The 24,415-nt window shown below is 33.0% G+C and overlaps 3 protein-coding genes across 4 annotated transcripts; all 3 read right to left on the reverse strand.

Annotated features, from left to right (window-relative positions):
• Positions 1-1,359: 1,359 nt before the first annotated feature.
• Positions 1,360-4,654, reverse strand: LOC114164210 (5-formyltetrahydrofolate cyclo-ligase, mitochondrial). Its single transcript, XM_028048787.1, has 8 exons — positions 4,442-4,654; positions 4,223-4,357; positions 3,964-4,113; positions 2,853-2,894; positions 2,740-2,785; positions 2,427-2,497; positions 2,206-2,332; positions 1,360-1,788 (listed from the first exon to the last, which is right to left on the reverse strand). The coding sequence occupies exons 1-8, from the start codon at positions 4,623-4,625 to the stop codon at positions 1,776-1,778; spliced, it is 768 nt and encodes a 255-aa protein (XP_027904588.1). The 5' UTR covers positions 4,626-4,654; the 3' UTR covers positions 1,360-1,775.
• A 96-nt stretch (positions 4,655-4,750) lies between these two features.
• LOC114164209 (probable myosin-binding protein 5) lies at positions 4,751-8,455 on the reverse strand. Its single transcript, XM_028048785.1, has 3 exons — positions 7,172-8,455; positions 6,069-6,863; positions 4,751-5,510 (listed from the first exon to the last, which is right to left on the reverse strand). Exons 1-3 carry the CDS (start codon positions 7,902-7,904, stop codon positions 5,302-5,304), a joined length of 1,737 nt encoding a protein of 578 aa, XP_027904586.1. The 5' UTR covers positions 7,905-8,455; the 3' UTR covers positions 4,751-5,301.
• An 8,013-nt stretch (positions 8,456-16,468) lies between these two features.
• Positions 16,469-19,469, reverse strand: LOC114164218 (transcription factor MYB1R1-like). Of its 2 annotated transcripts, none has more exons than XM_028048802.1 (3): positions 19,117-19,469; positions 18,381-18,604; positions 16,469-17,266 (listed from the first exon to the last, which is right to left on the reverse strand). In XM_028048802.1, exons 1-3 carry the CDS (start codon positions 19,346-19,348, stop codon positions 16,859-16,861), a joined length of 864 nt encoding a protein of 287 aa, XP_027904603.1. In that variant the 5' UTR covers positions 19,349-19,469; the 3' UTR covers positions 16,469-16,858. The 2 variants fall into 2 exon arrangements, with proteins under 2 accessions (XP_027904603.1, XP_027904605.1); XM_028048804.1 differs by having other exon boundaries at positions 18,396-18,604; positions 19,117-19,466.
• Between the last annotated feature and the right edge of the window lie 4,946 nt (positions 19,470-24,415).

Raw genomic sequence — 24,415 nt, forward strand, 5'->3', positions numbered from 1 at the left:
TAGTGTAGTTATGGTTTTTAGTCCCTGCTGTGATAGGATTCCTACCTCCTGGTTTGATATGTATAACTATAACTATAACTATATATATATATATATATATATATATATATATATATATATATATATATATATATATATATATATATTGCTGGTATTCATTTGTGTATTTTGAATGATGACAAAAACTTTGAATTGTTTATTTGAGTAACATAGAGACTTTTTAATCTTCTTTTGTTATATTTTTCAAAAATATTTGCAGCAGGATTAGATTCTTATCAATACATAAATAGGAAAAATCGAGAGATATAGTCAAAATTTTGTATCTAGCTATCATAAGTACTTAGGACAAACACAAACATCTCAAAAAATAAGTCTGGTCTTACAATCGAGAGATATGGTCTTTTTCAATCTTGAGTTCTAGATCGATGTATATCTATAGTGTCAGTATAATCTATTCTAGACATTTTAAGTTTTTTGTCCTTTTCAATTTGTTTACAACGGCAGAATCATTTTTTGCCTCCCAACTGATATAGAATTGAGAATACGATGAGAGATATTCGTAAAATGTTTATTTTCAAACCAAGTCCACTTGTTCTTACTAGCTTGGTGTGATTTAGATTGTGAAAAATAAAATGAAAATTCAAACTAATAAAACTGATTGGATCAAATTTTACTTTTGCTTAAATTTTGATCCAAACTGGTAATTTTATTTCACGACTCTAGCAACTTTGCTTGCCAGTTAGAACTTACAAGGTATGAAGTGGTTCATTCAAACTCTGTTTAAATTTTTGAAAAGTGTGTTTTAGATTGTGAAATACTTTCTTTTAAACTTATTTTTAATCCTTATACTTCCATACTATTACAAATAATATATGATTATAACTATTTTATATCCAATTTTAACATTTAGTGACAATTTTAACATTTATTATTGGTAACTTTACAAATATTAACATTTCTTTATGTTCAAAAAATTAATAGAAAGATTAAACTCACATTTTTTTTTTAAATTTAAGACTAATAAATCAATTTTTAAACTACAGTAATCAAAACTAAATATGACAAAAAAATGCCAAAATTTGGTCCTTAAATTTATATCTGACTGTCCAAAATCTTGTTAAAACATACATTTACGTGATTTTAATGACTGTTTGATTTTATGTGGAAGAATTTTGGATCTATAATAGAACGAGTTTAAACAACTATAAGTAACTTCTACAGAGAACTAAATCTTATACTGAGTTTTACAGATAAAAATTCTGCCCATAAATCACATCGCTACAAAACCAATTTTAACCAAAATCAATTTTACCGACACTCATCCAAACACACTTTCACATATTAGCCATCACACCTATGAAATTGTTCATATTTCTCGAACACCTTGCTCTTAAATGGCCTTTGAATCCCTGTTCCCATATAGGAAAACCTGACATTTCGCTATCACAAATAAACACTGAAAAGTCTAAAATTAACCGTACGAGTTAAAACATAGCAATTCTTGTGTAAACACGTGTGATTTAAGAATGTTAACTTCAAACTTCAAAGTTCAAACATAACAGAAAGCATACTGAATTTAAGATGAATCAAGTACTGAAACTTCGAATGGATGCAATCATTTAACGCAGTCCAGTGCCACCCAATGAATTGGTTATCCTTTGTTGTACAAGACCCAAATCCTTTGGCGCCTTCGACCACTTTAGGAACCACAAAACTTTATTGAAGATTTACTGTTGAAAGTGTTCAAGATCAGCTTTGAAGTCCAGTGTCAGTGTTTAGAGATCCATTCTGGAATTGTTCACAAGATGTTAATCAATTCTCTCAGGGCATTGTTGAAGAAACATTTAATACTCTCCATTACAAATAGCACAAAAATAAACAAATCCTCGTTATCGCTCAAAGAAGAAAAAAGTGAAGACTTTCTAGATTTACAAGATATTAAATGCTTCTATTCTACTCTTTCATAAAAAAATTAGAGGGCGAGAGTTGGTATATCAGTGTCTTTTTGACTTGGAGATCACAAGTTCAAATCTTGACAACAGCCTCTTCGCATGCCTGGTAAGGCTTTATACTTCTACCTTCCCTAGATCCCATGTGAGCACTGGATTGGTCATTTTACCCTTTTATTATAATTCCTTTACTAAGATCCTAAGCCCACTAATTAACAAATTCCCAAAGTAATTGAGTTTGATCTGTGAGTGATACCTGTTTAAAGCAGCTGAACTGATGGGAATCACACCTTCAGGAGATACAAGAGCATCAACCGGAAGATCAGACGGAGTAATTGGTATTACTCCTTCATCCAGAATTTGTTCAGAATAAGACAGAGCAACTGCAAATCAAAGCCAAATTGCTAGATCATGTGACACATGTTTATGGGTTTGGTTCAACCAAAATTATGTATCCTGCAAGGAAGAACTGCATACCAAGCAAGGGTTGCCTCCAATTCCTCGTCTTTGCCAAGTCTTGGTAATTCTTCAGGAAGGTATCATAGTAACTGTAGAAGGTGGATATTAACTGTAACAAACTTGGACTACAATTTCATATCATTTGTTACAAAAATAATATAATTCAGGATATGAAATGTCAAAAGTGAAGCATAAGAGTTTGTGAAGTAGTCACCAATACATGGCAGAATTACTAATTCAGCTCACAAATTTCAGAACAACTCAGAATTTATATAATGAGGCAGATTTCAACTCTTAATTTAGACAGGAGAAACAAATGTGAAAACCATACCCTCCACCACGACCTAAACGTCTTCCAGCTCTGTCAAATGCAAGTCCTGGGAAGAACAATAATACAGATCAGCTACATTCAAACTATGACAATAAAAAATATGACAAACGTACCAGGTAAAAGGAACAAATCAACAGGATCATTTGCCTGCATAACTGTACCAAAGAGATCTCTCAAATGGTTGTTGATAATGCCAATCAGGATTATAAGAAAATACATTAAATGGAAGTCAACCCTACAAGAATCAGAAAAATTTGAAACTAAGTGAACAAAATTAGCCCAGATAAGGAAAAGGAGGATACACATAGCTTTTATCCAGACCCAGTGGAAGCTGCTTTGTAAAAGTTAAGCTATTGTGAAGCTTTACTTTGTTGTTTTTTCATTAAAAGAAATATCAAAAGAGCTCACATCTTTTAGCTGAAGAAACCCCAGTTAGAATATGCAAACTGCATACAAATTCATGTCAACCACCCACTGTTCACATTGACCCAAAGAAAAACCAGATATCTGACAATTTTACATCAAAAGGAGGACAGATAAGTTTCCAAAAATTAGTCTCACGTGCTGTAACAGAGTACGGCCTGATAACAGTGGCATTTTTGAAAATATTGAAACTTCAATCCGAAAGTTAAGCAGCTTGTTTTTGCAAGTATGCTTATACCTACGAAAGCTAAACCGCAAGATTTTAAAATTAAGGTTGCAACATCAAGGATTTTGGGATCTCTGTGAGAAATTAGCTGAATTTCTGTGTCCTTGGACACGGTCTACCAGCGTCAAAAGGTTTCACCCCAGACTAATCTTCCTCGGCCGAAAGGTAAGTAAAGCCCGGCCAAAATTAGCTGCATTTGATTGCAATTTTCCACTATTTAAAATCACAACTAAGCCACAACCACAACTGCAAATTAAAAAAAATGCTGAAGCAGCAAGAAGATCAAAACCAAACAAAATGGTTGGACGAAGATCAAGCGACTCATTTTATATCAATAAATCTCACTTAAAGTATCATGCTAAATATACACTGTTTGATCTTCATCTAATTGTTCCAATTGATGAATGGGCGAATGCAGGGATCCATTTCTAATCACGAGTTTAGTAGTCAATGAAAAAGAACAAAACCAGCAAGCTTATTGCCATAAAAATCAACAAACTCACGTACATGATTGTATAAACACCTTAGCTCTATGTACTCAAAAACCAAGAAGCAAAAAGGGGCAAGAGAAGTACCATCTTCACGCGCATTTCCATCAGCATCAACCGGAGCAGGTTCTAAGATGTCCATTGAATTCGCAACCAGATCATCAATTCGCGATATGTGGAGCATTCGCATGTGACTATTTTTATCCTCCACGCGCGGCACATACAGCTTTTTCCCACCTGCACACACTCCACAATATTCGGAGGAAGCGCTTCAAAAACGCTCAACAACAGCTTCTCAAGAAAAAGCACATAATAGGAATTACTGCGTTTTTCCGACAATTAGTACCATTGTATTGCAAAATTTGTGACAAGATTTTAAATGTGTCGACTTCGCGTAGCGCAGCGCAGCTTATGTAGGCGCAAAGCCTGCGACTGGATTTGAACCAGGGAGCTTCGAGAACAATGTCCTGAACGGCGTTATCTGGAAAATAGTGAAAAGTTGAATATACAGAGAGAAGTTTTAATCCGTGAAACAAACAGTGTCTTAGACTCAGATTTGTGATACCTTGGTGAGATCTGAGGGAGGGTTGAATGGACTTGAGCGTTTTTCTGACCTGCGTTCGGATTAAGCGCTTTTGTTTAAAAACGGCGTCGAGATCGTCGTGGGTGGGAGTGGTGGTGGAGCTCATCCTCAATTGTCCAAACGCTGCTCTAGAGCAACACTGTGCAATTATCATCTTCGTTCGCATACTTTTTTCTCACTTTTATTCTTCATTAAAATAAATTGTATTTATTTATATTATTTTTCCCCACTCCTTCATTCATTTGTTTTTTATGCGTCCTTATGCAAATGGTTAGAGCTAATAATATTTTTTGTTTTATTTTATTTTTTAAAACCATGTTGATAATTTGAAAACGGCTGGTTATTCATTGCGAAAAAGGGTTAATAACTTGTCATAATAGTAGAGGTGAGTTTTTATGAATGTTTTACTATTTGAATGGAATACAAAATTTACAATTCTTCCATGAGAGAAGTTCATACTAAATAATAAAAAAGAAACGGAAAGGTTGACAATAATAGTTTTATAAACAAGCAAACCCTAGACAAGTTTGTCCAAATGATCCAAGTAAAGCTAGAGAAGCCTAGAAATGGGGATCTTAAAAACCTATTACAAGACATGGTCAGAGAGCAATTTAAATATTTTACAGGGACATTCTTGAGGCATAAGAAAGTCTTTCATGCTTTCGACACTTGAGCTGCCATTTGGCAAAGAACCTTTAGTATCAGAATAACTCGGAATCTTTACCACAAGGAAGACTTTTCTGGTCTTTCTATTATAGGCTGAGCCTCATGAAGTTCAATTATCTTCATTCTGAGCCTCATCAACACTTAAAGGGCCAGTTACTATAAAACAAAAATAGGCATCATGCACTGTCTACCTCAGAGGAGTTCATAACAAGGTGACTGAGTTTCTCTAGATTCTGTGATATCTCTGTCAAAATTTTGGTACCTTCACCATCTTTCTCCTCTTTATTGGAAACAAGGTCTAAAAACCCACTGTTGGCTTCTAGAGCCTTCACTCTTTCAGCAAGAAAAGACAGTTCTTTTGGTAGAAAGATTTCGCCTCCTTTTCCTGTTACAACACAAACATTGTTAGGAATGTTAATAAGCACAATGGTAGACAAATCCTCCCAGATTTGTCCTTCAGAGTCACTTGTTGTATCCCCACAATTTTTTTCTCAAATTGGTGAAAAAATTAGTCCTCTGATGATCTAAATGTTACAATATTAGTCTTCTATAAATTGTTACCAAATTAGTTTTTATCTGCATAATGTCGCCATAGTATCTTTATGCAAGATGTGACTAGTAGAAATTAGTGACAATGATCCAGTTTGAATAAGCTTCTGCATAAGTTCCACTAGAGGAGAAAAAGAAGAAGCATAAATGAAATAAGTTTCTTCACAAGTTAAAATGAGATTATGTATACAGATAAGTGTTTACAGATAAGTTTTTACAAACAAATTCAAAATCTTTGGAGAACTAATGTAATGGAAGCTTAAATCCTTGAGGCAGTAACTTAGGAACCAAATTTCTCAAGGGCTAATGTGGTAATGTAGCTTTGGAAATGTTATCTCTAATAATTATAGAATTACAATACTAGCTATTCATGAAGGCATGCCTGCTATGTTACCTTTCTCATTGTCTAAATTATTAACACTGTCAGAGCTAGACAGTAAGGAGGAATAAACTCCACTTTCTTCAAAGGGATTTCTACTTTCTACTTTCTTTATCCGGCCAAGAAGATGTGCTCTCTCTGCTTTAAAAGCTTTGACTGATTCACTGTGTCTTATCCCTCCATTTTCTGTCTGAGATGACGCAACTTGATTATCATTACCTTCATTGAACCTAAATGAAGAGCTGTTACGAAGGGACGAGATAACTCCTTCTGCTAAGCATCCATATTGTTTCTTATAAACCTCCAATTCAGCTTGTAAAGCTTGCACTTCTTCAGTACTTGCTTGCAGGGCTTCTTCATCATACTCAGCCTGCTCTTCCATCATTCTCTGATACTGCAAAGCCTCCATTTGCACCGCTGCCTTTTCAGCCTGTAGCCGGGTGATCATGGCCATTGCATTGTTGGCAGCAACAGCTGAAGCACTTCTTTCTTCATCTAGCTCCATGTACAAAGCCATGAGTGATTTGCGATCCAAACGAACTTGTCTGTTCAAATTGCTTAAGACGGCATCATCAAAGTCACTTTGGGTTACCTCATTAGACTCAGAGGCAAATTCTGTCTTTTCCAGTGGTGATTTCCTGCTAATTCTGTAAGTCCACCTGGGACTGTTGTTTGCAGAATCGGTGAGTGGGATACCAAAGAACTTATTGCCCCTTGTAAAAGTTGGGGTGAATTTGCTGGACTCATCATTCAGATCATCAAGTTCTGACAATACAGGAGGCATTGAGATAGATTTGTGGTCGTCCCTTACTGTATGGAACAAAATCATTATTTTATACCACAATTAAAAGATACCACGTTTTCTGTCATGAGTAAATGTTCAGTGTCTATTGGCACAAGTAATCAAGAGTAGAATTAAATGAAATAATAACAATAAAGTTTTTTGTTGCCCCAATGATGAAGTTGTCTTAATATTATTCAGACAATGTGTTTGTGCAGCCAGAAAGATATCATTTTTTGTTATAATCTACAGAAGCATGGTATCAGGAAATTCTAGTTTACATGTAACATTTAAAGCAAACTCCAAAGAAAGAAAATCTAATTTTGCATATACTCACATTTAACATTCGGACTATTTATATTGAAGTCATCCTCCTGAAGCTCGGAATCGTGATATGACATAAACTTTAGTTCTTTGTACCTCATGTGAGGCAATTCCAGAGAATGAGAATCGTCATTTTTTGATGAAAATGGAAAAGCTCGTGGTGAAGGATTCGGGGCTCGCGCAAACGATGAGGAGTGCTTCACTTTTGCATTGGTAGTCCTCATTTTCAAAGGCTCTCCACAGCAAGAACACCTTTGGTTGTTGAGTCTGTCAACCTGCATGAACCCATCATCCTTCAAACTCAACTGAATCGGTTGGCCATCCTGAACAAAGCACTCCAAATCCTTGTGCAAAATCCCTACAAGGGACTTGTATGTGTCACAATCCGATTCCTTCTCCGTTGCAAATGAAAGAAGGCACCCCTCACACATTTTCCTTATGTCAGAGAGCTTCTTGTGATTGTGACAAAACGCCAAAGACGACATGTCCTTCTTGTGAGCCTCACAAACAGACTCATTGTAATAGAAATCATGATTTCTGTGAACCAGAACATGATCAAACCTGGTGCACAGCCAGCAAGGGATATGCAATTCAAAGAATCTTGCATACTCATTGGCCGCAAATGCAAGAAAACCGTCAAGGAAGAGTATGAATATCAGCACCCATTCAAGCAACACATAGATCACAAAATGTGTGAACCTCCCCATTTCTTGCTCAACAAAAGTAGAAAATGATCGAGTAGCCATTTTGGTAGTTTTCTCTCTTTCCTTTCTGTTTTTTTGTTTTTATTTTGTTTTCTCTGTCCTTATTAACAGCATGCAGATCAATGCAACAAAACAGCAAAGCTTCTGTAATCTTTGATGGTGCCGAAGATCAAACAAAAAAATAAAATAAAAGGTGGGTGTGGATTAAGAAAGAAAAAGATAGGAACTTAGAATGTGGGAAGAAGGAGGAAGATCATGACCTTGGTTGGGGATGAGACCAAGATCTTTCTCTCAGCGTGTGTCTCTCTCAGTGGCACGTTTGCAAAGGAAAGAAAAGAGAATGTGAAAGGTGGAACTCAATTAGCCGTAAATAGAAGAAATTAAAACCAATGGAGGCTGTTAGGCAGACAATTACCTGAAATAACGGTCTATCATGCCTCTCCCAATTTTGTTCCCAAATTACAAAAACAGATACCTCTTCCTTTTCCCATTGCCAAACTCTTCTTACACCATTTTTCTTCACACTTCTCATTCACAGCTGCTAGTCATTACAACTACCATTCAAAGATTTAAATGTTACAAGGTCAATCTTATCAGGAATATTAAGGTACTGTGTAAAAACAGAATACTGAATGAATTTATTAACATATGCTCTCAGCCTATATTATTTTATATTATTATACTACAAAATGAAGCCATAATTTATCTATGACATATTTATAAATTTGGAGTTATACTCTATTTTGAATAAATCTTTATCTCTTCTAGCTTAAATTTTCAAAAAGGTTATATTACAAATTACCATGTCTAATAAAATATTGTTTTAAAATAATCACCTTTAAATCACACCAACAATACTTTTTTTAATAATTGACAATATAAATTTTTTTATCTTAACAATGTACAGAAATTAAACTCATTTTTTTATCATTAATAAAATAACCTTTCTTTCACGAGAAAAATAGTTGGAGGAATGTCTTTCTGAATGAACAGTAATTTTCACAGTTTAATATCTTTCGAATTAAAGATTCAAATTTGCCGAAACCAAGACTTACTTCATATTTTTTGATTGCCCCGAAAATACTACTTATCCTAAAGAGGTTTAGGTAAAATTTAAGAAAAACGACAATATTACTGTTTTATTTGTGAAAGATAAATGGAATCCGAAACAAAAAAAGAATTGTTCCTTCAATATATATTTGGGAGTTGTAAATTCGTTAAAATGAATAGTAATTATTAATTATTACATTTATTAGATCTTGTATTTAAATTTGATGAATTCCTGTACAGCCAAAATAATTCGTACTCTTCATATTTCAGACATACTTGTAGATATTCATATAATGCACTAAACTCAACTGAACTAAAAGTATTACTCATTTATAGTAACTGGTAAAGTACTCTATAGTAAATTAGAATAAACCTGATATAACTAAAATCGAGTTTCTTCGTCATCATAGATAAGAGAAAAGGAATAAAAAATAAATAAAAATTAACTTATATACACAACATAATTTCTAGAAGTTATCTCATGTAATTTCTTTAAGTTTTTATTTTTAAATTAGGTACAAGTTAATTTTATCTTGTAATATCTCATAAATAATTTCTAATAAAGATAGTTCCAAGAATGACATTTGGATTCCCAGAGTCCTTGGCACGTATAAGAGCAACGAGAGGCATTGAACTGTAAGCAATGGACTCAGCAACCTCTAACCATTGCTCCGAAATGTATAAGTCTGGTGAAGGGTCATAATCCATCTCTGTTCTCTCTGCAAAACTGCAAGATAACTTTTCTTCATTAAAAATAAATGGAACAGTGCATTGCATGAAAACGACAACGGAATCTTGAACCCTACCTGCTGGGTGATTGAGTGAGTTTGAAGAACGCGAGGGCTCTTCCCTGATTTATCAACGTTGCCTGAATTTAAAACTAAATTGGGTTTTGATTTTTTAGTTTTTGGGCGCGGGTCGGGTACAAAACGTCTCACACACCTTAACAAAATAAATAAAGTAACAATAGAGTGGAAAGCACGATATTTATTTATTTATTTATAAAAATAGGTATTCAATTTATGGATAGTAAAAATAGGTATGCAATAAATAGGTTAAAAATAGATTAAAAAAAAAACATAAAAGTATTACTGATGAATTTTAAACTTCTTTTCAACATTTATCCTCTATCAAATTATACTCAATTTTTCGTATATTTATTTTATCTCCATCATATTTCACATTCAACGAACAATAAGATAAGTACTTGGTTTCACTCTTGCATATCAAAATGCATCATCATCTAATGGTTACTCTCATTATCGTACTCCGGTGGCTCGCGCGTAGCTCTTTTATCTTGTGGTTGGATAAAATATTTCAATCAAGAAATTAAAATTTATTGTATTTGAATTTTTTTTAATTGAATTTTATTAATTTTTTAAATATTTTTTTGACAGAGTAATTCAAATATCACACATTTTAATTTTTTGTTTCGATAAAATAATTAAATTTTTTTATGAGATAAATTTTTATTTTAATAATATTTATTTTAATATATAAAATTTTAAATTAAATTTAGAAAATAGATTATTCAACTTAAAAAATTTAAATTAGATGAAATTTCAATGGGGTTCACTTAATCGAATTCAACCAAATTTCTGTCAGCATAAATTCAATCTAATTTGGTATAGGTTGAGATCGACTCAATCGAATTTGGCCGAGGTCGACTCAGCCAAATGCGGTCCAATTTCGGACAAGGTTGACTTGATTGAATTTCAGTCAAAATCAACTCGGCCAAATTTGACCAAATTCGATCGAGTCAACTCGGTCAAATTTCAGCTAAGTCGGTCTCGACCAAAATTTGGTTGTACTCGGTCAAGACGGCCCCGACTGAATTTGATCGAGTTAGTCACAACCAAGTTTCGATCGAGTTGGCCCTAGATAAAGATTTAGTCAAATTCGGTCAAGTCGGCTCCAATCGAAATTTGGCCAAATTCGATCGAGTTAGTCCAGACCGAATTTCGGCCAAGTCATCATCGAGCGAAATTTGACTGAATTTGGTCGAGTTATTCCTAGTCATTCGGTCAAGTCAGGCCTAGCCATCTTTTATCTAACCAATGAAGAATTTCACAACTTGGAGAATTTCAATTTCCTTCTTTTTTGAGTGAATTTGAAATTCTATTATTTTATTTATTTGAAATACATTTTTAAAATTCCTTAATTTCAATTTCTTTTTTATTTTCTCATCTAAACAAGTCATTTTACTTTAAAGAAATTCAAAAATTTTAAATAAATGAATTAATCTCTTAAATTACCTCATCCAAACACACCATTAGGATTATCTGTGCTCTTCTCACTCTTTTAGGGTTTTGGTAACTTATTCCAAAGTGGTTATTATAGTTGATGATCTGGTAATGTGTTGCAATTCTGGTGTGGACTGGTTATATTATATATGCAAGTTTTCTTATGTGAGTGGTTGGGAAACAAATAAATTTGCAATAAAAGAAAACATCATTTTTTATGTCGGTTGTGGTTATAACCAACTTAAAAAGTGACACTTTCTATCTTGGTATTTGCTTGTGTTGTGTAGTATAGCGTCTACGTTGTCTTTTACTCTTGTTTCTTTATGTAGCCCATGGAACGGTTCGTAGGTTAGCTCGTTAGTAAAGCAAGGAAATTTTACTGGCGGTAGCAATTGTACCTTTGACCTATGTCTAGCCGCTTCTTTGATCATCGCATTCATTATTGATTCACATTCTATCCTCAGACGGGAAGTCTCAAAGCTCTTTTGCCAGCACTGAGGAACTTGATGATTTTGAGATAGACGCGATTTGACAATTAGCGGAGGTGTCATCTTCTAAACCTACTTTTCTTAAGTCAATAGAGTACGACCTCGATCAACAAAACCCATTCACGTATGGTATAACCGGCATAAAAAGTGACTTTTATTACAGATTTGTCGATTCCACCACTTGGTCCTGATCCAATTATGAGTGTGGAAATGCTTTCATCCACTAGATTCCAAAACTCCTTGCACCTAAGAAAAGATTTTATTCTCATAATTGGTTATAACTAACTAAACTACAAATTTCTTATTAACTAATTATATATTATATAATTAGGTATAATTTGTCTTATTTGTCTTACTTATTTTTTTTAATATTTTAGCATAGACTAAAAAACTTATAAAGACATATTGATTTTACAGGAAGCACTAACTCAATTTCTTTCTCACCCATATTAATACTTACATATTTTATAAGTTTTATAATTATTACTATCTTTAGTGTTAGAGAATCATTTAGAGATGGATCTCAGTAACAACTTAATGTTCAATTCTTGAACGTTAAAGCTTGACTTCTTAGAAATGTCACTTTTTCACCTCATGAGAGCACACTCCTTTCTGGTAAGAATATTTGGTGTGATTTGAGAATGTTTTCGAAGATCCTCCAAATGGGTTACCACCTCTAATATAACATCAAATTGACTTTATCCCTAGTTTTTCTTTGCTAAATAGACCAACTTGCATTGGTGAAACTTGACAAAAAACTTAGAGGTACCAAATTAGATTTTTTTGTTATATATAAATTATTTTTTTCTAATTAAATAAAAACTCTACATTTTCTCTACTTAAACCATTTTCACAAAGTAATTATCGTAGCATTTTTTAATTTCTAATCTTTCTATTTCATTGAATTCACGCAACATAGGTATTTTAATTTATTCCAATTCAAGGTTATTCAATATGTGTAACACAATTCATAAAACAGTCCAAGATACATCAATAAAAATTTACAAATGAAAAACACAAAATCCCCATTCTTACATAAATCATAATAGAATATTAATCTTTATTCGTGAGAAATATTGTGACAATGCGTTATTCAATCTATTTATTCTCCTATCTTCGTTTCCGATATATCTTTTTATCTTTCTTTTTACTCTTATACTTTCTTGATGATTTATTAAAAAAGAATCAATTTTATTAACCAACATTTATCAAATTAGTTTTTATTTTATTTTTAAACAATAAAGATATATAAATAAATAATATATAAATAAAATAATGAAATTGTTTCTTAAACTTATTATAAATAATTTAAAAATATATAAAATTAAATTAAAATTTTTTTGGGGAGTCATGACTCTCCTCTATCTTGTTGAAGTTCCGCCAATGCCAACTAGTAAAACTAACCTAGAAGAGTTAAGAAATTCAAAAGCAAGTAGAAGAGTGGATTGAATGTGAATGAGTAAGATATACCTAGAGTACTTGTGATATGCCAATTATCCTTGTTCTTAAAAAAAATGTAGTTGGTGTATGTGCATGAATTGTTGTAGTTGGTGTATGTGCATGAATTATCGTGTCATCGACAATATTACAATCAAATATATAGACATCCCTAATTCCAAGACTTAATGAATTGTATGGACCCTGAACATGTTTCCAATATTGATTTGAAAAACAAATATAACCAAACAAGGCTTAAAGAAAGAGATGAATATTAAACTACTTTCAAAACAAAGTTTGAATTATGAGTGATTAGTCATGCTTAAATTCACCTAACACATTGTAGACAAGTTTTTTCTATTGTATATTTTGATGATATTTTGATTATATGAGTATATGTATCATATAAAAAGTGCTTGAAACCTTTAAGAAAGAAATATTATTTGTTAATAAAGATAAATGCATATTTAAGATGAATCATGTAGTATTCCTAAAATTTGTTGTGAGTTTCAAGGGAGTTGAAATGAATGGTATGAAAATGTGAAAGTAATTAGAGATTGACCAATTCCTACAAATATTAATGAAGAAGTTTTCATGAGCCACATAGTTTCTATGGAAATTTGGGGAGATAAAGAGTTGTATGTTTTTACTAGAACTTTGTAAAATATACATTTTTTTTTCCTAAAAGAGTTTTATGATCAATAGTAATCATGAATTCCTTCCATCTTTGAAAATTCAATGTAAGCTTAACCAGAAACATGCTTAATGAATATGAATAAGGTATACAAATAATTTTGTTGTGTGATCAAACATAAATAAGAAAATGACAATAAAATGAGATATGCCCAATGCATTATTTAATAGTCTTAAACAAAATGTTAAATTTTGATAACTTGAGAGACTCGTACACAAAAGATGATGATTTCTCCAATATTTTCCGTTGATGCTCAAAGGATTTGCACAAACTAAAAAAAGAATACAATTGATTAGAGATTATGTCAATTACAAACAAAAAAGTCTTGAAATTTTTGTATCAAAAAATAAAATTAACCAAGAATTATTGTCGAAATCGCGACGGGACAACGAACTAAAAATAAAAATTTTGTAAAAATAGAGTTTGGAGTCGCCACTATAGTTATTATAGGAAACTATGAAAAACCATAAAAAAGAACCAAGGTATGCGAAAAATCAGATTTTGGGTCCGGGAGTCGATTACGCGTGGGGAAGGTATTAACACCCTCACAACGTTCGTCTTAAGATGGTACCTTTAATTAAATGTGCAAAAGTTATGTGATTTTTTCAAAATATTTAATTTTCCCCAAAAATATTAATAAAAGAATGTACAGAAAACAACAAAACTATTTGTTTTTCAAGTAAATTCAAGTAAATTCTTTTTTTTCTAATCTTTTATTTTTTATTTTTTTAATCATTTACAAATTTTTAATATTTTTTTAAGTTATTTTAGAGTAGTTGTGGATGTCATTGCGACGTGAGTAACCAAATAGATATAAAAGAATAAACAAAGAAAGATATATTTTATTTTTAGATCATCTGTATATATTTTTAAAAAAAGCAAAAGTTTAAATTGGATATCATGCGACACGAGCGGCCGGGCAGACAATAAAGAAAGGGGAAAAAATATTTTTTATGATTAAAAAAAAGAATGAAAATTGAAAAAAACTAAATCAAAAGCTGAAAGAAAAAATTGAGAGTGACGTACCTTAACAAAAAATTTCAATATCTCCTCACCTTTTTCTCTTTTCTTTTTTGTTTTTGCTTCCTTTTCTAATTTGTGTTTGTTTTTCCAATAGAGATAAAGAGGAGAGGTGTCTATATGGATGGTAATGAGAGGAAGAGAGAGTGTAGAGAATGTTTTTTTTTTTTAAGAGAGATTAGAAAGGAGGTGTGTATGTGGGAGTGGTGATGGGAAAGAATTAGAGAAGTGTATAGAATTATCTTTTTCTGTTTTCTTCATATGACAGAGTACGTATTTATATTCACATATTGTAATATCAATGCAATCCTAGCCTTAATTGTAATGAATGAACAATATAAGGAAAGAATTGGTCATGATAGTAGTACATTATAGAGAGCAAATCAGAGCACAAAATCAATCAAGATCAGTAATATTGATTCTAACCATTAACAAATCAGAGCACAAAATCATATCCCAATTAGTAATATTGATTCTTAACATTTGAAAGAAATATTGCTTCTAATTATTAAAATCAATCATTAATTTCTCTATCAGAACAAAGGTAGAAGATATGTTGAGTTGTTGGACTCATAAAGAGGGGTGTGATAACAAATTAGGTTCTTCCTTCTTTTTTTCCTTTTTTTCTTTCTTTTTTTTTAAATTAAAGTTTGAAAATCTTTGAAGAAAATTTTGTTTCACATTTTTTTTATTTTTTTATTAACTAAAAACCTTTTCTTGTTTTTTGAAAATAAATTTATTCACCCGGACAAGATTGAGTGTTGACAATTATCAACATTTATATTTGTAAATTACTTATAATTATTTAATATTTAAATAATTTTTATATTTACTGATTGATTGAAATATTTCATCTAATAAAATAATTAAAACTCAGTAAATTTAAATTTTTTTATTTAAATAAAACATTAAAAAAGACCACATTAAGAAATAAACTACATATAATTAAGGGAGCATTACTCAGGGAGTTTAAACATTAACTTAGTATGAACAAAAACATTTTTGGGTCAACACGCCCTTGGTTTCTTCCTTTAGAAGATATTGTTACCTTAACAGAAACAAAAAAAATTCACATTGGATCTAGCATCTAGACACAATATTTGTGTTCACGCATTGTTACCACTTTAAAATAAAAGGAAAAATCTCACAGCATCATCTCAAAAACTACCCATGACATTAACCAAAAAAAATGATTATTTATAGGTTCTTAACATGTAGGACACTTCTTTTGTCGAATAACTGAATTGACAACCTGGCCCGCACGGTGCTTGCAACTGTGAGAAGACACACAACAATACAAGTTGAGTAGTCAAACTCGCATCGCACCCACTAACTTTTCGAAGTTATAAAATTGATTTGAAAAATTTAGAAGAATCAAAGAGATTATGAGTTCAATTTCTTCATTAATAAAATATTAACAACTAATATCAATTTAGATTCTATGTTCAATTTTATTTTGTGTTATTTTTATACTGCATCTTTATAATATATGAATTATCTTTAATTTTAACGTTTTAAAATATATTAAAAAAATATTTAAAATATCAATACAATCGTTAAGGAGAGAACAGCACCAAAATAATCGGTAAAGAATATGTGGATGTTGTGGATTAACAGGGATGATGCAATTGCCAATTTCAAGACTTATAGAGCAGGCAGAAACTAAGTCATGAATTCACTAAGAAAAAACAAGAAAAATGAGTCAATTTGCTAAAGCAGATGACGTACAGTGGCAACATGAAACTCATGTATATAATTGCTCCCAGAAAGGGCTAGAGATCATTCTTGGGTATAGTCCAGATTTATATTGATTAAAAATTAACAGGAAGTAGTTCGTTATTTTCAGTTATAGTAACTACAAACATAAAAAGAGGCAATAAACAATAAACAAAACCATGACAGGACCTTTCCAGGGTCTGTACAAGGAACAGAAGGATCAATTTGGTGACTTATTACCTTATTGCCTTCTCTAATTCATCGTCCTTTCCTTTAACATCTTTTATCCTTTAACATCAAGGAGATCTGAGATATCAAAATCTCTGAATCCAAAGTCTCTGAATCATTCTAAGCAACGGTTATGACGCTATCTCCATTGTTGAAACGCGAGAGTGAATGAAAAGCTGAATGTATTGATGAAGTTTGTCTTTGAGTAGATGACAAAGATAACCCGAGAGACAGTGTTGGTGGATCAACTGAACTTAAACTGGTGGCAGTGATATCAGACGCTGGAACAATTGGGGGTGTTGTGCAAACTAGCTTAGTACAAGGCCCATTCTGTTCCACATTATTTCCTTGTCCCAAAGTAAGTATTTTCATTGGATTCCCAGCTTCAGCAATGTCCTTCGAATACATAGGCAACATTGAAAATCCGTTCATGTTGCTTCCTTCACCCGTAACAGGGTACATGGGATGCACAAGAGACACATTATCTTCATGCTGGATCTCTCCTTCTTCCATCGGGGTTGTAGAGACCTGACCAAAAATTTAATAACATCATTACAAATAACTCACGTTGTTGAAACATAACAGGGTATACATGTTTGAATAATTGGTGATAAAAGATTTAAATATTTGAATAAGAAACCAAAAACAATTCGATTAATTAACGCTTCACATATTTAAATAAAAAGAGAGAAAAATTGTGAAAAAATCAAATAAAAACTTGAATAGTCGAATAAAGGACCACAAATAGAGGAACTGGATGAAGTTGAGAAAAAAAAATTCTAATAAGCAATTTAATTTAAATTTAAATCTGTAACACTAAAATGATATGATAATTATGCAATTCTCTTGCTTTATATTTATGACCCTTTTTTCAATCAAAAGAATTTAATTAAAATTTTTCCATCCATTTTCACTAATTCATCCAAACAACATTTTCTTTCTTTTTTTTCCTCGTACTGTTTTTCCTTTTCTTTATTCTCATCCAAATATAAGTCTTCCTCCCGTACCAAACCATGGAAACTGAACGATTGGTACTCTAAAATAACACAAAGGTTTCTTTCAAAATAGTTACTTCTTGGGCTATAAAGCCTGAAATCACGTGATTTTGTTCGGTTGGAGTTTCTCTTCAACAACAAAGGACTGTATTAATTAATTAATTAATTAAGTATAGATAAGATACATAACCAAATGGCACAAGTTTCTTTGGGTTTCATAAAACATTTTTTATTCCATTTCCCCTTTTACAAACAATTGCAAGGAAAGTCTCCCAAACACTGCGATTTCGAAGTTTTGAACCCAAACACTGCGAAAATAAGACTACAATCTCCCAATTGCTTGCAAAATTGAAACAGAAAAACACGGAACTGTTTAAGGAACACTCCGAGTACCCCAAAGAGATAAACGAATTTTAAAAAATAATAGTATTTTTGAAAACAATAATCCACCAATCTAACATACCCAACAGAACCTGAATAGTGGCATAACTTTTTTTCTTCCCCTTTTCCTTTGGTTTCTATACTTTGTTTTTCCTAACACGGCAAAAGAAAGCACCCTAAAATTTCAATCCCACCACCAACATCGATTAATAACGCGTTGACTCAGAGCACCAAATTTCATGTACAGAATTAACATCAAACTTTACCTGAACAGAACTTACCGAATCGGTGGTTATGTCGAAGAGGCTGGATCTACGGCGACGGCGATTGAAGTTGGTACGGCGGAGAAAGTACTTCTGAGCATGGCTAGCAACTTGAGTTGGTGTCCGTGTCTTGACATAGTTCCTTGAGATTCCTCTCCAGTCACCTTTCCCCACTTTCTGCAACCCAACCAAGAACAGCTTGTGCTCTTCCTCCGTCCATGGAATCCCTGATCATCCCCAAATATCCACAAACAACACTCTCTTAATGCAACAAATCAATAATCACATTCATATTCATATTCATACTCATCCTACAACAAATCCACAATCAACTTCCAATAAAATAAATACAAAACTTAGATTAACTAACATAGATCCTCTCACCGGTTAAAATTAATATTTCGTATCAATAATACCTACTTAAATCTCAGTGATTAAAATCGACATTAATAACGGATATAAACATTCATATATTCTATAATATAACAAACCTAACATTAAAAATAATGAAAAAAAAAAAATACACAACACTTAGATTAACTAACATACCTCATATGATACGATTCTCTCACCGATCAAAATTAATATTCCATATTTAGGTCTCAGGAATGTATTTAAGTATAGTTTGAAAAATCATCTAATTTTTTTGGCGGAGCGAACAATCAATTATACTCAATAAAGTATTTATTTATATAAATTATAAAGCGTGGCAGAGAGTTCCAGAAGGTGTTGGTCGGACCTCGCTTGCGGTCGCGGTTTTTCCCGGAGTTGTTCGGAGCGGCGTCATCGGCGGAGGCGTAGCCGGCGGCGTCGTCTTTGGCGGCGGCGGCGGTATCGCGATGGTGATCGTACTGGGAGAGGTTGTTCATGCTGACGCTCTTCCTCATGGAGTCGACGACGACTCTGACTCCGAACAGCATGATCTCGGCGGATGAGGCAGAGTGAGGAGCGGTGGCGGAGGAGAGAGGCATTTTCCGGTGAGAGGGAAAAGTGAATTGTGGCGTTGTTGCAGTGAATGTGTGAGGAAGTGATTAATATAAGAGAGAGAAAGGAAAGAGAAGAGGTGTGGTGAGGGGACAGAGATGTTTAAAATAAGGTTTAATGTGAGTTATCATGTGATGTACTTGATACGCATATAATTCAAAATTGTAGCTTAGATCATTGATTGTGATGATAACATTATGAGAAATATTCTTTTTAGTACATATATGTCTAATTTTATTATTATCTTTTCTTAATCAGATTAAGGACACACATTAGATTAGCTTTTCTTTTTCCCCAAAACAAGTGAAAGAGATATATTAGTTTAAGTGAAGCTAGCTGGCGGAACCATTCTTAATATGCAAATGGTTCTTTTTTTAATGTTTTTACCACTTTAATAAGGATTATATCAGCTAATTATAAATAATCTTTGGTCTCATATTAAGCTAACTATTTTAAAATTCATTCATTCATTATCAATCGCATAATGTAGTAAAATCCAGCATTAACATTAATAGTTTACTTTATGTGTATGATTAGATTACAGTAATTGAGAAGATGCATATATTTAATATAATTAATTTATTTATTGAAAAGTATGGAGTGGAGAGTGGGATTCCTTTTTTGCCATGTTAGAGCACATAAGATTTATGAGAAAAAAGAAGTTTTTTGTGTGGTGTTTAATACGTGGCAATTGGTGGTCCGTTTTATCTGCTGTTATCCTGTGTTTTATCTTGTCTCTTTATGGAATCCTTTCTTTTCAGAATATTTCATGGATATATTTGTTTTCTTTTCCTCATCATCATAATAATATTATCTTCTTTTTTGGGCCCAACGTTGCTGTTATATAGCATTATGATCGATCTTCATTTTTTTTTTATATGGGTGGCAGTATCTTTTGAGCTAGGTTTCTTATTTATTTTAATAACATAACTTAATTCACACATGCTAATTCAGTAAGGGTTCTTTAGCTTTTCCTAATCCTCTCCTAACACTATTAACTTTAAATATTATTCATTGTGACTTCTGGTTATAGAAAAAAAGAAGAACAAAGATTGGACCTATACAATAGCTTTTATAATAGACCTCCTTACATATATATATTTATCTTTATAAGATGAAGAGTACTAAAACATACATTTTTCTTTTAAACCGACTGTAACTAAGTTTGGGACGTATATTGAATATGATTTTTTTTACGACATTACGTAGATTATACTACATATTCATATTTAAACAAAGAAATATATTTAAGTAGTACAAGTCAGTAAAGATTACTAAAACAAGAATTGGTATGAAAAAGATTTTTTTTCTTGTAAATTATATGAAATTAACCTTGTGATACGAAGATAACTTAGGTCTTTGAGATACTGGGGACAAATGAAGTTCAATGACTTTTCAAAATCTATCAAAAATCTTCATAATGTTAGGAAAGAGGCAATAAAAGAAAGAATAAAGGAGAGAAAAATAGACATAGAGGATTTAACGTGGTTAGGTGTATAATGTGTATGTTTGCGTTCACGATTACATTAGGAAGTATGATTTTTCTGGTGTATCTCAAAGCTTTATATAGAGTCTCTTATATAGTAAAATAGAGAATCACATCTCATTATTCTAAGCGATGTGGGACTAAATCAAGCACCATAATACTAACAATTCTCCCACTTGAGGTTTGATTTACATTACCACCTAATGTAGTGCCTTCATCATCAATTTTCTTGAAGGCCAGTTGAGGCAATGCAAAGCCTCATCAACTTAGTTGTTGTGACAGTCTTGGTCAACATATCAGCTGGATTCTCTGCACCTAGAATCTTCAACAAAAACAAGTCTCCATCATTTATCAAGTTTCTGATAAAATGATACTTCAATTCAATGTGCTTGCATCTGGAGTGAAGAATTGGATTTTTAGCAAGACAAATGGCACTTTGACTGTCACTAAACAATGGAGATTCATCTTGCCCTTTTCCTAATTCTTTTAGAAGATTCTTCAACCATATCATTTCTTTTGCTGCTTCTGAGATAGCTACATACTCAGCTTCAGTGGTTGAAACGGGGACTCTTCCTTGAAGTTTAGACTTCCAACTGATAGCTGTGCCACCCAACGTAAAAATGTAACCTGTTGTGCTCTTTCTACCATCCAAATCACCTCCCAAATCTGCATCAGAAAACCCCTGTAAAGTGAGATTACTTCTTCTAAAAGAAAAATGCATATTTGAAGTGCCCTTCAAATATCTCAATATCCACTTTACGCCTTCCCAATGCTCCTTTTTGGGATTGAATAGAGACCTGCTCACAACTCCCACTACATGTGCTATGTCAGGTCTGGTGCAAACCATAGCATACATCAAGCTCCCTGCTGCAGATGCATATGGCACTTTAGACATGTGATTTTCTTCTTCTTTTGTCTAAGAAGATTGCCTTTTTAAGAACTTTAAGTGAGTTCCCAAAGGTGTATTCCTGGTTTTAGCATTTCCAACATTGAACCTGCTAAGCAATTTTTCTATATATTTTTTCTGAGATAAGTTTAGAATACCTTCAGATCTATCCCTGGAAATTCTCATACTAAGAATTTGCTTGGCTGGACCAAGATCCTTCATTTCAAAATTTTCTGACAATTGTTTCTTCAACCTGTCAATTTCTGTCATATTAGCATCAGCTATCAATATGTCATCAACATACAAGCCAAGAATAATATAGTTGTTAACATATTTTTTCACGTAAGAACAATGATCTTCTTCACATCTGTGAAATCCTGAGTTTCTCATAAACTCATTAAACTTCTTTTACCATTGTCTCGGTGCTTGTTTCAATCCATACAAACTTTTATGAAGCTTGCATACAAGTTTCTCTTTGCCTTGTACTTCAAAACCTTTTGGTTGTGCCATAAAGATTTCTTCTCAGTGTTTGTTTCACATCTAACTGCTCTAGATGAAGATTTTCTGCAGCTACTATACTCAAGATAACTCTAATGGTAGTCATCTTGACAACAGGAGAGAAATTTTTTGTGAAGTCAATTCCTTGTCTTTGTTGGAACCCTTTCACTACGAGTCTAGCCTTATATCGTTTGCTGCCATCTGGTTCTTCTTTTAACCGATAGACCCACCTGTTTTGAAAAACCTTCTTTCCTTCTGGACGCTTGGTTAAAGACCATGTCTTATTCTTCTGAAGAGACTTTATCTCATCTTCCATTGCTAGCTCCCACTTAATAGATTCATCTCCCTGCATAGCCTCAACAAAATGCTTTGGCTCACCAGCATCAGTCAATAACAAGTAATGAAATGAAGGAGAATACCTTTGTGGTGCTACAATTGTTCTGCTAGACCTTTTAGTCGGTAATTCAGGAGTTACTGACTCTACTATTTGTTCAGGTTCTGACCCATACTCTGACTCAGGCTCTACTTCTGTATTCTGCCTTCTGTTGACTACATCACTTTTTGAAATTTCTTCTAATGATACCTGCTATGGCTGTTTATTTGCATTTTCAAATTCTGCAGTCCTGTTCTTATAGAACATGTTTTCATTAAAAGTAACATTTCTACTTCTAATAATTTTCTTGTTTTGGTCATCCCAAAACCTGTAGCCATACATGTCAGATCCATAACCAATGAAATAACATCGCTTTGCCTTAGGGTCCAATTTATCTCTATTATTAGAGTTCAACAAAATATATGAAGCACAACCAAAAGACTTTCATATGTGAAAGGTTTACCTCATTTCCAGACCATACTTCTTCAGGTAATTGATAGCCTAAAGGAACTGATGGTCCTTTGTTTATGAGATAGGCTGTTGTGCTTATTGCATCTGCACAAAATACCTTGGGTAATCCTGACTAGATTCTCATACATCTTGCTCTCTCATTCAAGGTTTTGTTCATTCTTTCTACCACACCTTTTTGTTCTGGTGTTCCTAGAACCGTCTTGATCATTCTGATCCCGTTCTCTGAACAAAACTCCTTGAATTGACTACTGTCATATTCTCCACCATTATCAGACTTCAAACATTTAATCTTTAAACCTATTTGAGTCAAACCACCTGTTTCCACCTTTTAAACACAGAAAACACATCAGATTTATTTTTAAGAAAATAAACTCATACCTTTCTTATAGAGTCATCAATGAAGGTGAGGTAATACTGTGAACCTCCAAGGGATTTTGTAACATCCCTAAGGAATATTACTAATTTTTAATAAATAAAATATCAATTAAAATAAATACCGCATTGAATATAAACTATTTCTCAAAAGCGCGGGAAATTTAAAAAAGATAGTAATTGTAACATAATTCCCAAGTTCACTATCGTTCTGTACAAAAATTAATATAGTCCAGCAATATTAAAGTTACATCAAAAACCAAAAATAAAAATGCTTCACAAAACCCAAGTAGCCCATGCTCTCCGTCTCTAAGCATCTCCTGGCTCACCTGTCACAACATCTGCTCCCGAATAACAAATTATCCGATCATCGCCATACACACACAGATAGGGTGAGCTATGCACAATAAAAATATAAACAGATATATGAAATAAATATGTTCCCCAACCCAAAATAACATAATTAAAATTCTCATACTTTCCAAATCACCCTACCATGACCTCATAGTCCTACATGAGTCATATGCATGAACTAAGTCTTGGGACTTCCCTGTGCTCCCACGAAACTAACTCATTCGTGGTCCAACCCTATGAGCCTATCCAGCTCATAGTCCTGCCCTACAGACTCCTCGGCTGTAGTAAAAACATTCAAGCCTCAAAACTTGGACCCTGGCACGGTATGGACTCCTCGCCCAATAGTAGCCGACGGGAACATCACAGTTCCTTGCCCATCGTGCGCCCGACACATGCAATCACCATACTAAGGACTCCTCGCCCATTAGTAGCCGACGAAAACTCAACCGGTTCCATGCCCATCATGTATCCAACCACCAAGCACATCCCAGACCCCTCTTGGACTTAGTCCTTGAAGCCCAAACACCACACCACATGCACACACATCCTATCCTTAGGATAACACAGCCAAAACACACTCACAAGCACATAAAAACATAGTACTCGCATAAACT

The sequence above is a fragment of the Vigna unguiculata genome, chromosome 9, assembly GCF_004118075.2.
Source record: "Vigna unguiculata cultivar IT97K-499-35 chromosome 9, ASM411807v1, whole genome shotgun sequence".
Classification (NCBI taxonomy): domain Eukaryota; kingdom Viridiplantae; phylum Streptophyta; class Magnoliopsida; order Fabales; family Fabaceae; genus Vigna; species Vigna unguiculata.

What these genes read in the sequence shown, in the direction of transcription:
- LOC114164209 (XM_028048785.1), bottom strand. Translation starts at nt 7,904, where the DNA reads ATGGCTACTCGATCATTTTCTACTTTTGTTGAGCAAGAAATGGGGAGG. An exon ending in AAATAGTCCGAATGTTAAAT is followed by an intron (nt 6,864 to 7,171) that starts GTGAGTATATGC and finishes TGTTCCATACAG; the next exon opens with TAAGGGACGACCACAAATCT. An exon ending in TAATTTAGACAATGAGAAAG is followed by an intron (nt 5,511 to 6,068) that starts GTAACATAGCAG and finishes GTGTTGTAACAG; the next exon opens with GAAAAGGAGGCGAAATCTTT.
- LOC114164218 (XM_028048802.1), bottom strand. Translation starts at nt 19,348, where the DNA reads ATGCCTCTCTCCTCCGCCACCGCTCCTCACTCTGCCTCATCCGCCGAG. An exon ending in AAACCGCGACCGCAAGCGAG is followed by an intron (nt 18,605 to 19,116) that starts GTCCGACCAACA and finishes GGGGATGATCAG; the next exon opens with GGATTCCATGGACGGAGGAA. An exon ending in ATTCGGTAAGTTCTGTTCAG is followed by an intron (nt 17,267 to 18,380) that starts GTAAAGTTTGAT and finishes ATTTTTGGTCAG; the next exon opens with GTCTCTACAACCCCGATGGA.
- LOC114164210 (XM_028048787.1), bottom strand. Translation starts at nt 4,625, where the DNA reads ATGCGAACGAAGATGATAATTGCACAGTGTTGCTCTAGAGCAGCGTTT. An exon ending in CTCCCTCAGATCTCACCAAG is followed by an intron (nt 4,358 to 4,441) that starts GTATCACAAATC and finishes ACTATTTTCCAG; the next exon opens with ATAACGCCGTTCAGGACATT. An exon ending in TTGGAGGCAACCCTTGCTTG is followed by an intron (nt 2,333 to 2,426) that starts GTATGCAGTTCT and finishes TTTGATTTGCAG; the next exon opens with TTGCTCTGTCTTATTCTGAA.